At 39.7% G+C, this 14385-nt stretch overlaps 2 protein-coding genes across 2 annotated transcripts in view; both read right to left on the bottom strand.

The window, feature by feature from the left end:
- Nucleotides 1-4210, bottom strand: part of OTOR (otoraplin) — a 4914-nt gene extending 704 nt beyond the window's left edge. Inside the window, exons 1-2 of the mRNA XM_035890240.1 lie at nucleotides 2633-4210; nucleotides 1954-2064 (exon numbers count right to left, since the gene is read on the bottom strand). Of these exons, the coding sequence (XP_035746133.1) occupies nucleotides 1954-2064; nucleotides 2633-2866 (345 nt within the window). The 5' untranslated portion in view covers nucleotides 2867-4210. The remainder of the gene's footprint in view (nucleotides 1-1953; nucleotides 2065-2632) is intronic.
- A 19-nt stretch (nucleotides 4211-4229) lies between these two features.
- On the bottom strand, nucleotides 4230-14383 carry SNRPB2 (small nuclear ribonucleoprotein polypeptide B2). The gene is made up of 6 exons (XM_035890239.1): nucleotides 14290-14383; nucleotides 12139-12347; nucleotides 10257-10397; nucleotides 9034-9087; nucleotides 7327-7415; nucleotides 4230-6817 (listed from the first exon to the last, which is right to left on the bottom strand). The coding sequence occupies exons 1-6, from the start codon at nucleotides 14381-14383 to the stop codon at nucleotides 6658-6660; spliced, it is 747 nt and encodes a 248-aa protein (XP_035746132.1). The 3' UTR covers nucleotides 4230-6657.
- Between the last annotated feature and the right edge of the window lie 2 nt (nucleotides 14384-14385).

Here is a 14385-nt window from a genome sequence, read left to right as displayed (position 1 = left end):
GGGGGAGGGGGGGAGGCGGGAATAAAAAGAGGGTCAGAGACACAGAAGCCCCCGGGCTGATGTCCTCTTTCAGGTTTCCCTCCAGTGCAGCAGGTGCCCCACCACCACCACTACTTTTCCCCATAAAGTTCCCCATCGGTTGTTCCTCCATGCAAAGCCACCCCATGCTCTGATCAGGGGCAGGTGCCACATGCTGATTAACCGTTAAGCTTTGGGCACCATCAGGTCCCCCAATATAAATGGCAACCTCAAGTTCCCAAGAGAACCCATCATAACTCCAATACTGGACTTTGCAGGTACAAGGCCAGGAAAGCAAGGCAGCTGCTTGGGGGAAGGTTACAGAACTGCGAGCAAGCTCTGACTTGCGGATGGAAGGCTGGTGGCATGAGAGGCATCCAGGGTGGTGGTGTGCAACACTGGCTCTGCATGAAACAGCACCTTTAAGGGATACTTCCAGAGCAAGCAGCATGCCCATACACAGGTTGGTCAAGATGGGCTGTAGACTGTTTTAAATCTTAGAATTTAAAACTTAGAAACTGATTCAGATCCTTAAGGTCATGTTTGTAACATAGGCCTGAGAGCAGCAGAACAAGGAAAAGAACGTATCTGTATCGCCCTTTGTTTGCATTGCCAAGTTCCCGCATAAAGAGAACATGAAGTAAGGGTGAAACAACTGTGAAAGTCCGTGCCACCAGTTCTGCGAAAGAAAATGACTTTCAAGTTCAAGTCCTGCACTGCAGCCTGGCAACAGGTCATTCTGGACCCCGAGCCAGCCGCCTGCAGGCTAAAACATTGCTTTAACCTACCTCTGTTTCCAGTTCACCCTGCCATGCAGCAGACTGGCTGGCAGATTGTTGAGAAAATGGCTCAGAAATGTATTTTAGTCATTCTCTCATGTTCTGTGACTAATTAACTGCTGTGATGCTTCTGGGCCAAATTCAGAATAACCTAACATAGTGTCAAGCAAAGCAATCACTTATCCAAGATTGCATTTCCTCAAATAAAGCTTGTCTGACACACTATAACGCAAATCCTAGCAACTATTAACATGAAACAAAATTCTTCCTTTTGCTTATTTCCTCTGTGTTAATGAAACCCATCTAATAATCTGGACCTAGGCTTAAAGACTCCATATAAAATTTCAAGACTGACACACTAATAGCATTTTGCCATAGGCTTCAAAACAGCATATAGCTAAATATTCAATACTGATGAAGATAATTGCTGGAAACCTACCACTCCATTTGTTTTAAGCAAAGACATCAGCTACAAGTACACATTAATTGTAAGCCAAACCATGCCACCCTCTGAGAAAGGACCCTCCTCTTCCACGCCTCTGTGAAGTGTTTCAGATCTTCAGTAAAATTATTAATTGTCTGGTGTATGAGAGACTACTGTACATAACCAGGGACAACCAGCCTTTCAGAAATACAGCCTGCTTACTCACAAAACACTAACGTGTTTCCAATAGCTTTTTAATTCAGCTTTTTGATGTAGCAATAACTTCATTATGAGAAAGCAAGCGTGCTTTCAGTAAATCAGAAGTTCTGTATGACAGCATCCATCTGTATACACAATTCATTGACACCACACTTGTACACGTTACTGAAGTACACGGTTCCATATACAGACTCTAAAAAAGAAAGCTGCTTGCAACAGATCACAGATGGTTTGGGTAAAACTTAGGTGGCCTTGCAGGAATACGATTCAAACCAAAAGGAACTTTAATAGGATCTTGCCCCTAATGCAGCATTTGTACTGTCTGCAGTATCGGAGCGTATGTTCGGATTTTATTGAGGCTATTTGCCTGTATAAAGGCCCAAAGATTGGAGCCTTAAGCATCTGTGATATGCTACAATCAACTGCCACAATTATGATTTGTTTTTACAGCAAATTAGCATTACAGAGCCAAGTGTAATTACGTAGCCAGCTGGGCTTTTGCAAATTCCTTACCGTTGTAGGAACAGTCTTACTTGCTTCTTGATAGACATGTTGCTCTGAGACTAAACTGCTAGGGAAATAACCAACTGTCCCCATATGGTCTTCATACTGTTCTCCATAAACCTTCAAGCAAGGAGATGTATAATTAGGTACCTTCAAACAGTCCTCATCTGGTTTGAGCTAGTTCATAATTTAGTCAAAAGCAGTTACTAATAGTGTTTCTGACTCTGGCTTTAGATTTCCTAGTTTCCAATTAGCTGGCACATGAAACGAGACATTAACACAAATTCTGATACAGGCATGCAGTTTTTGGAGTAAATTAATACCTTAATTTTTTTAGAAATGCATCTAATATTTATTTTGGCTTCCCTTAAATTTAAGAGTTTTATGACCAACTGTGATAAAAGCTTTCTCCTCCATAGTTTCAGCAAACGGGCACAGAAAAGAACTGTTGAGCCCTTCTGTTATGGTTCAGTTCATAATTACCATATCGTTATTGAAGATATTTCATTAAAAATAAAAAAATTAAAACCCTCAAGACTCCTCAATCAGTTTAAGTTTAAACATTCACTTTGAAAACTAAGTTGCTACTCTAAAACCCACAATAGCTCAGCGTTAGCAGCCATTTCTTGACAGAAATGCGTGTTGATCTACTTCTGGTTTGCTCATATACACAAGAATCTCCTCTTACACTTCCAGCCCAGAATTCTCCAGAGTCTTTTTCTTTCACTAGTTTTGAGTAAACATAAATCAACTGCCCTTTTTTAATATTAATGAATCTGCAGTCTGGAGCGTTATAATCCTCTTCTGCTCTGGCAAGGGAAATGGTGTCTAGAAAAAAAAAAAGAATGAGGTGGACAAATTTAAATACATATAGACTTTTAGACAGAGAAATATAAATATGTGTGTGCTTGTATGCACGCATGTAAATCTATTTCTACAGATAAAAATAGGTTATCCTGAAAAGTAATAAAAGTCATCAAGAATTTGTTCTCATTTTTCTATCCTTCAGTAAGCAAAGTAACAGCATGTGCCATTTCATCATAGTGGAAGTTACAATCCTTCTCTACACTTAGCATGCACTTGAGTGAAAAATGTCCTTTACAAACCTCTTTTTGCAGTAAAACTGCTTGTGACATTCTACATAAACCCTCTCACTCTGCTTTTTAAAGTTGACAAGCCAATGCAAATATAACAGAGCTAAATAAGCAGAGTAGTTTTCCCTCACACTACCGCATCCAAACTCTGCAGTCATTTTTGAGACTATTTTGTCCTCAAAATGAAAGCAAAATTACTTACAGACACAGTCGTCATCAGCACACAGCTTCTTGCTGGCAAGCTTTTCCATAAAAACTCCAGTTACAAGAGGACACATTAATCCGAGACACAAAAGTAAAACAACCAAATAAACACGTCGTGTCATTTTCCTGTGCTGCAGCACTTGCTGAATGCGTACCAGGTCCAGCGATCCCTGTCTCTTATGGAAGAGGCAGACACCTGGGCAAACACGCCAGGCCAATGGGAAGGGGCCAGGGCAACATTCCACCCCACCAGAGGAGCCGCAGGCGGGAGGAAGACCTTGGGGTCCACTCACGAAACCGAATCCCTTCCCAAAGCCATTCTGCATTAACATTTCAATCAGCAGCTGTATTATTTAAACATTTTAAGCCTTCCTGTAGTTGTCCATAGTCTTAATCTTACCTCAAGCAAAGTCTGAGAATGAAAATTAAGTCAGACCCTGGTAAGCAGCAAAGGAAATTACATCCTTCCAAATCCTCAAGTCCTTCATTTTCCCAAATGCTCGCTGACAAATGTAATCTTCCCCAGACCATAAACCCTCAGTGGCAGAGATTGCCCTGTTACAGTCTACAGAAAGGACCCTAATACATGGATGCAAACATAAACAAACCATTTGGGAGTTGAAACACAGTAAAAAGGTTTTGCAAGTTAGCAGTTTAAATTTGAGGTCTAAAAGTTGAAGCACCACATAGTCATACAGGCAAGATTCCTTCCGCAAGGAGACGCAGTCGGGAGCAAAACACACAGGTTACGCCAGGACAGCAACCTTCTCGCTTTTATTTACATAGCTGAACTCAGCTGAGTTTGCAGACACACAATGCTGAACAACATACAGTGCCACAGGCTGACTTAAAGGGTCCTCTTTACCCCTTGGAGATGATAGAATTCATCTAACTTCCCACAATCTAGTCCTAGCATACATGAGGCAAGACTTGTAGAGAGTATTTGAACTGAAATACACACACACACACACACACACACACACACACACACACACACACACAAAGGGAACAACCGCCAGGGTTCTTGCACTGTAAGCAATTCATATCACAGCTGTCAGGCTACAGAAGGCTGGTTCTGGGTCAGTTCTTAAAAGTGACCAGGAGCAAATTTGGGAATTCCCCAAACATCACTCCAGAGAACCAGTGTTACCTGATGCATGAGGTAGCCTGAATAGCGGCTGGCTGTACCAGCTTGCAGTCAACAAGCAGAACAGAGGAAGCCATCACCTGTCACCCAAAATCGCAGTCTCTTTTAAACAAGGAGCATCTTGCAGTTTCTAGCATCACCCTCCTATTACAGCTGACTTCACCACATTCTCCTCTGTCTTCCAGCCTGTTACTCCTTCCTCCCACCTCCTGTACACAGTGCTAACCTCCTTTGCAGACAGCTCCATGCAAACCCTTCTAAGTGAATAAAGGTGAAGAGTGGTGGCATGCTCATGTACAGACTAGTGGGATGCAAGGACAGCATACTTCATGCCTATAAAATTATGAAAAACTAAGGTTCATGATGGAATAACACAGCCACTTTTGCTCCCTTACAGGCAGATTGAAACAGTTTTTACTTGAAAGTATTAGAGTACTTGTTGAAATAAAAAAAAAATGACTAAAAAGAATGAAAAAAATACATATAGGGAGATACAACAGTAAATGGAGTTGACACTGGAAGGGGCATCATCTTACAATGTACTCTGGGAGCAGATGAAAGATTTTTCAGGTCTTGTACAAAAAAGGTGGTTTACGTAGCTAGTTTTATGCTTACAGATGCAAGGAAACACAGCACTTGCTCAGAAAATGAGTGACCGTGCCAAAACTACTATATATAAAATACCAAGAAGTATACCAAGACTTTATAAAAATCAAATTGTGCTTTCCTGAAGGTGCAGCACTTTGTCCACAGAACAGTTTCAAGTCAGATCTCAATTGTTTCAGCAGACAAACTGGGGGAACAGATGCTCTGCAGCTACAGCCAAGCCCACACAACACAGGAAGGGACTGCACCGAGCCATGGTCATAGAGGCAAGGCTACAGCCTCCAGCATCCTTCCTCCTGCTCTCACTGACCACAACTTTGGAAAGAGAAAAACCTCAACAATTGCAACATAGCTACAAAGCAAAACATTCTTCCTTGTAGTTTCTTGCCTAAAGATCAGCTACTCCAATACTTACCTGAACTACTCCTAAAGGAAATCATGCTAACGCCATCCCTTCTTTATCTGAAAGGGTAGTTAGAGGCCTCACAGAGGGAGCGTTCAAGAAGTGAGGAATGATGCAACACGACAAGCGCGGCGTGACCACTTCCTTTCAAACATTAACCTTCGAGGGTTTGATTGCAATCCTCCTAGCCAACATCATGCAACAGCTACTGTAAGATTCACCAAAAATATAATCATATTTTAAGTAAATTTAATTATTCTCTTAACCCAAAATATCTTTCTAGGTCTTCCATCACCTGAACAAAACCCTTCAGCTTTTGAAGTGATTTTTGCACCCAAATATTTAGTACAGTTACAACTCACAATACTACATCTGATTACTTCACGGCACTCAGTGTATTTCATGTCACACACAACCTGTAAAATGTTTTTGACAAATGTTGAAAAAAAAAAAAAACCCAAACCCAATAAACAAACCCAGAAGCATTAGGATATGTATTTTGGAAAAATCTGCCTAAAAAAGGACCATCAGGCTCATCTGCGTTGTCTTTGAAAAGAGCCAGAAAGCTCTTCCTAAACCATTTATTAAAATCAGTGGTAATAGGGCTGGAAAGAGCAGAAGAGAAGACAACAGATCATCTTTTATGTTTCTTCTGTGGACCTGCTTCTATTACCAGCCATCATCATAAAGACAAAACCAAGTTGAACAATGGTGCTGCCAAACTGTAATCAATTTCTACCCATGCCTCGAAAAAAAAACCCACTAATGATAAGTTCTTTTTCTTAGGTGACAAAATTGTTCTTGCTGAAAAGCAGCTGTCCCCTAGATAACGAGGCTGAAGACTGAGTGTTGCATTTATTCTGAATATGCTGACATTTAGCATCCTGGCTCATGCTTTTTGCTCTGGGAAGACAGCTATTTTTCCAGTGCTCACTTCTGAGAAATGAGTGTCACCTTAAAAGTAGTTAAACCACTATACTGAATGAGCCCTGCAAGCCTAACAAAAATAAGACAGATTTGAGGAAAAACATGGCTTGAAAACAGCATAAACTGAATTTATTTTATAAAAATTAGTATTTCAATGCAAAAATTTACTACCCAGTAGATCCATGGAAATCATACGTCTGTCGTGGCCACGGAGGCAATTTTACACAAGTCTTAAGTTTTCTGCAGAGAACAGCAAACATGCTAGCTGATCAAAATATCATCATACTAAAAAAACCCAACTATCCACAGAAGTCCTTTTCAGGAGCATCCGGTTATTTCTTCGCATAAGTGATTTTCATGGCATGAGATGGAGTAATCTTGAATCCTTGGAGAGCATCTCGAGCAGCTCCTGCTTGATTTTCATTTTCAAACTCCACAAATGCAATGTCATGGCGCCCAGGCACTAAACGTACTTCTTTGAATCCAGGAAACCTTTAAAAATAAGGTGAGAGAGTCAGGTAATATTTCCTAGTTTGATAATACATCGCTCTTCAGTAGCCATAAGACTTTATCATAAGCATCTACTAGTATAATAGTTACTGCTAATGAAAGATTTAAATTGAAGGGTTTTACATGTCCAGTCCTTAGGAGTATGCCTCAGTTAAGGATCATTAAGTGGAAGCAATTTAATCAGTCTTGTGCACATACAGAAGCAACTTAAGCTACTTTTAGAGAAGTCTTTAATATTACAGTCACCCGCTCAAATCCGGTGCAGATTGATAGTAGATAGCTTACACATTCAAAACCAGCTACAAAAAAAATCAGATTTGCTTTCTGCACCAAGTCATTGGAACTGACATCTGTAATCTTGGCAGTAAGACAAAGAGCTGAAATACCTTCAGAAGAAACACTTATTTCTAAAAAGTCAGCTGGCCAACTGAGAAAAAGCATACAGGTAACAGAAGAATTCAAAGGAGAAGTCCTTTCTCTTCAAAACTTACTGATTGAATAACATGGACAGCATCATCTCATTTGTTTCCTCAGGCAAGTTATTAAGGAAAAGGATATAGTTTGGTGGGTTATCAGGCACCTGCAACAACAGAAGATCAAAGCTCAGAAGATTATACACAGCTATCTGTTCCTCTGCATCCATCTGCAGGATTATTTGAACCAAGACTCACATATCCTTAGTTTTGCTCGTAACACTGCTAGCTGGACTTCAGTATTCCTTCATGCAATATGCAGACAGAGCCCCTTGGTTCTTTTACAAGGATATATTAATCTGGAGAGGCTCTTATTTCCACAAAAATCACAGTAACATTTGTTTTAGATGTGGTATTCAAACTCAACAACTCCACAGCTGATACTGCAATACCCTCAGCACTGCCGGGGTGGGACTGAGGTGCCCAAGTGCTGGCTGCAGTGCTGTCCAGACACCTGTATGGCAGTGGAAGAACCTATGACAGACTCACAGCCTTCCAGAAGAGTAGTGGGAGGCCAAGATAAATACTCTGTTCACCTGCAGTAGCACCAAAATACCAAATACATTTTGACAACTGCAACCCACAAAACCCACATGGTTTTACTACAATGCTCTACTCAGATTTATTAATTAGAAACCCCATTGGATTTAAAGCTTTAGCATCTTTACCAGATTTGCCTGCTAATATGGATTTATAGCAACCCAGCAGACACAAGGCCGAGTAGTCAGTTTGCTGACACTGGTCTGAAAGGCTGGAATCTCCCTAAGTCATCCAAGGAGATCACAAAAATAAAAAGAAACTGGACACCACAACTTCAAACGTCCCAATAACAGTGCCAAGTAAGTTAAATACCTCAGCAGAACAATTTCCTTCAGCCGATGCAAACATTCCAGGCAGTGCCACTAGAAAATAAACTTCTGAAGTTCAAACAAATACCTCAATACTCAGCGTTGTGCTTCGATGCAAACTAACATACACGTATTGTGCCTTGTTACAAATGACACTCAAAAGGAAACCTGGACTGGGAGCAAGACATTTTCCCCTGTGGATTCTGTATGCGGTTCTCAATGACAGAGCTCAAGAAGGAGCTGCAGGGCAGGCAAAGATATTCTACAGTATTTGCCGCCCTCCTGCAAACCCTGGCTCTGCAGTACCTCCACTTCTAACACACATGAATCCTTTAGAAGGTCACTGAGCAGATAAGAAGAGTGGAGCATAGGGAGTTCCTGCTACATCTCTACACGATCCTTTGGAAAATAAGACACTTAGGAGAAAAAAGAAGTGAGCAGAGGACCCCCAAACTCCTGAAAGTTCAGGATGCTTCTAGACAGATATTCTGGCCCCCCGTGCAGTCTTCCTTCTCTTTTTCTACTACTAGAACAAAATAAGTTAAAGGGAGTTTATTAACAATGAAAAAAAAAAGAATCCTTCAACTGATACTAAGCATAGTCCAAATTTAAGAATCAAATAGGATTTGTTAATAGTGCAGTTTTCTGTATAATAATGAGAAACCACAGATTTTCATTTCATGTCAACCAGATACAGTAAAAGTGCTATTTGTTTATTTACTGTGATTCAGCTGTTAGACAAATGTCTCAAAGAACAAAAAGGAAGTTGTAAGATATCCTCAAGTTTCCGTGTGTAACAAACTATTATTCATTGAGAATAACTTTAAATATTAGTGCTTTTAGTCACCAAAAAAAAAAAAAAAAAAAAAAGCATTACCTGCTGATTCTGTGCTGCAGTCCCTGGGGCGTTGGCTGAATTTTGTGTTGCTCCCTAGTAAGTAAGTAATAAATAGTTATACAAAGGTGTTCTGTTAGAAATATATAAGCACACATACCATGTTTCTGCACAGCTCAAGAAGTATGTTAAGGTTTTTTTAAGCTACAACCCAATGAACATTTGTCGAGATACCTTCAGATGGGAAACACGAAGTACGTGAAATTTCACAGAATTTCAGAACCAGGCAATCAAAGAAAAAACATCAGTAGTATCTGATCTGACTAATGGCCGAGTCAGCGGATACTGCAAATCACTATTTCTCCACATTATAAAGGTTGGTTTAATAGATGGGAATGAAGTAGTTTTGAAAACGAAGGCCTAGACAGGACACACCTAATAGAAGAAAAATAGGTGTTTCTGATAAGGACTCCGGTTTACCAAGGATAACTAAAACTATTACCATTATAGCTAGTAGCAACTACTTCTTCCTGAGAGATTTGTATACAATGATGGATTTTTTAAAAAATCCTGAGAAATCTGAATATTCTACCTAGAAAATGTTGCTTCCTATGAACACTCTTATCCCTCCTTGATACTAATTGTGCCTTAGCAGGAAGCATAGTTAAATAATACAGTATTCAAACTCTGTGCCTTGATGTCTTCTGCTGTACTTCGGCACATAAATTGCTAAATGTCGTTGGTTTAGGCCAGGCAGTGGAGTGTGGAGACATATTCCAAGCCAACTCCTGTTCATCTACCTGGAAATGAATTATCTCTTCCCCGTTTACCATTCTTCAGTGCTTAGAGAGCAAATAGGGCATTAGAACACCAAAGGGAAAAGCTGATTGAGCACTTGAAGCTGGCATTAAAGATAAGCACATGCCCCTCCTTTTTTTCTTTTTTAAGAAGAGGTTCGTTTCTACTTTGGTTTACTGTACCTTTGTCCTACATCTCTCTCTCTCCATCTGGTAATAGGAAAGAAGGGGGGAAAGAAAGAAAGAAAAAAGGAACAGCAAGGACAATACAATCAGCCCCCTCTCCCTCAACTTCTAGTGCGTACTCAAGAGCACTAGGTATCAACAGACCACAATTTAGGGAACTGAGAAATACCAAAAGACAATACTTAATCCTAAAAAACCACTTCTTAATAGAGCTTTTGTGTTTGTTGGGTTTTTTTTTGGTTTGGGTGTTTGGTTTTTTTTTTTTCCAGAGAAGCACCTTACCTGGATAACCTTTTTATTTGCTGCATTTGCTGACTGCTCCAGAGATTTGGCCTTTTTCTTTTCCTTCCTTTTTTCCTTATCAGCAAAAGTACCACGCATTTTAGAGATTATATCAGAGTCTGTTTTTGCATACTGAATACGCTTTTAAGAGGAAAAAAAAATCAGTACATTTATCAGTACATTTTGCAGTTAATAGTAATGAACATTTTGCACCACTTTCATTGACTGTGTTCTACTATGCATTCACGCATTTTTTTTAGAGTTTATAACAATATTTTTAATATCAGAAGTTCCTGAAGGTATGCTGGCAGAGTATCTAATCCTCACAATTAATTCTGAGCATAACTACAGAACTCTCAAAAACACCTAGGATAGAAATCACTAATTTTAAGCCATTAAAATCGGAACTCTATTCATCTAACAGCATCTTTTTAAAATCTGTCAAGGTAATGGACGTACAAAGCAATATAAGGACATTTGACAAAATTGGTGCTAACTTCTGTTAAAAAAAATGAAAGGATTTTTCATCCCCATTTTAAGGGGAGTTAAAGTTTTACAGTGATTTCTCAGATCTCTGAAGAAAATAGAGTTCAGCGAAACTCAGCCTTCGTAAACAGAAAGGCAAATACCTGCCTTAATCCAAACTGGATTGCATAAATCGTGTCAGCAGCACAACGGTGCTGGTTTTCTCACAAATGCTGCCCAATGCACTGGTCAGGGAGGTAAGGAGATTCAGCTCCGAGCATACAGCTGCGCAACATGATATATGCACACAATCCTATCGCTTTTACTGTCCCTTTTGACTACCTCCATACCAAATTACACAGCAGTTGAGGGGTTTTTTTAATGCTTTTGTTTAGGGCTTAGATAAGAGTATGCATGCTGCAGGAAATATTCAAAGAGGGAAGTACACCTTAAAGCTTAATGAAGCCTTAATCTTTTTAGTTCCTACTGAGTTTTACAGAGCACAAAACTCTAAGTAAAGGACAAAATGGAGCTTGCACAATTCCTTGTTAAGGATTTCATTAGAGAATCTGAAAGCATTAACAGAAAAAAGCTCATGGCTCAGCAACACAACTGTCTCTGCTCTCCTTAATGCTCAAAGCCATGAGCTGCAAGCCAGAATTAACATATCCATCCATCACTGAAGTGGGCCATTTGCATGTACGCTTACCTGGCAGAATTAAGAGATGCCTAATTATCCGAGCTCGCAACCACGTGTCAATTGTTGTGCTATTCTGCACATTATCAAGTACATGATTAAATCATGTTCTATCAACCAGCAGTGAATTTGCTTCACTTAAGTTATACTGAAATTCAGTTCTTTGGTTTGGTGATCGGACACACGCACAAGCAGAACTAGCCATCGATTTAAGAAATAAATCACTGGTCACATCAGTTGATTTCTAGGAAGTAAAACTGCAGAGATCTTCACCCTACTCACTGTTACCTCAAAAAGGAGGGACCATATTCTAGCTATTTGTTATGAATATAAGAGTAATTAAGGTTACTCTAGATGAACTGAAAGCACCTAATTTTAAATTAATTCTGTAATGTTATTGATCAGTTCAACAGAAGACACTATGAGTAAAATGGAAGCATTTAAGATCTTAGAAACTTCAAACCAGCATAGAAAAACATAAAGCCATCACTGAGGAAAACTAAATGCTGGGCTCAACTTCTGTGTGTGTGTCTTAACTACAGTCTCTCTGGCATGCTTCTGCCTTGCATAAATACATATAGTCATCAAGACATGACGCAACTGAGTAACAGTACGATGACAAATACATGTGATAGTTAATTCATAAGGTACAAGTACCAAAACCACCGTATTGCACCACAGCATTTCTTTTTTCTTTAGAAAGCTAACCAAAGAACTTACCATTGGTTTCCCATAAAACGGAAAGCCTTGTAGTTGTCTCAAAGCATTGGTAGATGATCCAAGTTCCTTAAATATAACAAAAGCCTGGCCTCTCATCTTCATAGTCTTTAATGCCACAATGTCGACCACATGACCGAACTGTGAGAACAGTGCATACAAGGACCTCTTCAGTTCTGTTGACAATAAGAAAAAATAGATTATAACAGTTTACATGCACATGTCCACTTCTACAGTTTGCAGTCCTCCAGGGACAATGTTTTTTGCCAGCTTTAGTGAGAGAAGGGGTTAAAGGAATCTTAGTAGATAAGATGCTGCGTAATAATTGTCTAGATTGCTTTGTAGTCCAGAGAATCAAATTGATAGCGCTCAAATGTTTTGTGCAAACTAACTGACTCAGGAAGATTCGTGGCTCCTTACGAAGGACAATTCTTGATAAGAACCAGGAATTTGCCTTAAGAACTGGCTTAAACCAACCCTGCAGTTTGGGCAAGAGCAAAGGGGCAACTGAGTCTGCGCGAGAACAAGGGGTTACTAGCAGTGACGAAGAGAAGCCATCAGCCTTCATCCCCAGGACCCCTGACGACCACCATAAGGAGGCATTGAGCAAGCACAGTCGGGAGGAACTTATGGAAATGACCTCATGAAACTAATTTTAATACGAAGCGGGGACAGCTTATGCATATGTATAGGCATATTGGGAAACTTCATGTATATGTAACACCTTGCTACATATAAACAGGGCAAGCTGCCGCGTGGATGTGCGCACGACTTTGGTGGGACTACCCCCCGTGCTGCCCAGTGCTGAATAAACATACCTACTTTACAATCTTGCAGATTGTGAAGTCTGTTTCCGCACATCTTTAGCTCCCGCACGATGACGTATAACACAAACTTAATCAAAGCTCTTGCACAAGTACAAGTTTATTTGGCTAGTTTTTGTAAGCTGGTGTATAACGCTTGGCTTCACACCTCAAGTAGTTAGCGAGTGAAAAAATTGTACTGCCATCCATTCTACCATTCTAGGAGGGTTAAGATTACACAAGGATAGGTATATACATTTCTTCATATATATACACACACTCTCACACGTTCAAGTATGATGTATGAAAGCCATCAAAGACTGATCAGAAAATCCATACTCTTGACATGCAACAGTAAAGAGCTATGACTTAAAACAGGAACACAGCAAAACAGTAACTACTTAAAGGCTAATTAAATTTGGAAATTTTGTTTGTAGCTGTTTCGCCAATTCTCTCACGCACATGCAATATTTTTTCATATTCTGGATCTGAGTATGTTTTTGTATAATCACACTGTGCCTTACAACTGCAATGGATGTAACTATTTAAAATCACCTGACTATGCACCAAATTAAACTGCAATCTTATCCAATCAAGCTGAATAAATCTTCTGTATTGCATGGTTATTCTAACCCACAATTCTTATATTTGAAATATTTCAGCAATGTAAGAGCACTGCCTCTTGTTTATTGCTGTTGAGACTTGGTAATACCGGCCCACCGTCACTTTCTCCAGCTGCTCTTGACCAACTGCAGCACTGTACTTATTTTTTTTTTTTAAAGTTTTCTTATCAAAACACTTTCTTTAAAAATAACTTAAAAAACTGTGTTAAAAAAATAAATCACATTTGTAAGCTTTACAGGTAATTTGAAATCCTACATTTAAAAATTATAACCACGCAGTTTCATAATGGAGACTTACGAGTTGATAGGGCGCTTAACATGTTACAAACAAAGCCCTAAGTTAAATTTATTCACTAGAACCATCTTGACAAGTTAACAACTAATTTCTCAGCAAAGCTGTTTGCTCTTTCAGATCTCTCTCTGAAGCACCCTGAAGAAACATTTAAGTAGCTCTGGCCTGATCCAGCCACTCAGTTCACAAAAAACAACAAATAAATTACCTTGGTCCTAACAGTTGGACTTAAAGGTCTTTTCCAACCTAAACCATTCTGTAATGCTCCTATGATTTTAATGACAAGCTAAGCGTGAATATTAAGTGGATGGTCCTATGCAGACATTGGAATATACAGACAGATAAGCGAAAAATATTTTTAATTTTTTAAAAAAAAAAACCCTAAAGCTCCTCAGCATGAAGTCATCTGTCTCTAGAGGGGGCTGCAGGAACTAACGCGATGACGCAAAGCAGGCCAGCTCGTGCCACGCCCACCGCTTCTGCATGGCGCCAAAGCCACGGAGGAGCACGCAGCGGCTCCCCGGTTTCATCG

Source organism: Egretta garzetta, unplaced genomic scaffold (genome assembly GCF_000687185.1).
Source record: "Egretta garzetta isolate BGI_Z169 unplaced genomic scaffold, ASM68718v1 scaffold252, whole genome shotgun sequence".
NCBI classification, from domain to species: Eukaryota; Metazoa; Chordata; class Aves; order Pelecaniformes; family Ardeidae; genus Egretta; species Egretta garzetta.
This window is presented reverse-complemented; position numbering and strand designations above follow the sequence as displayed.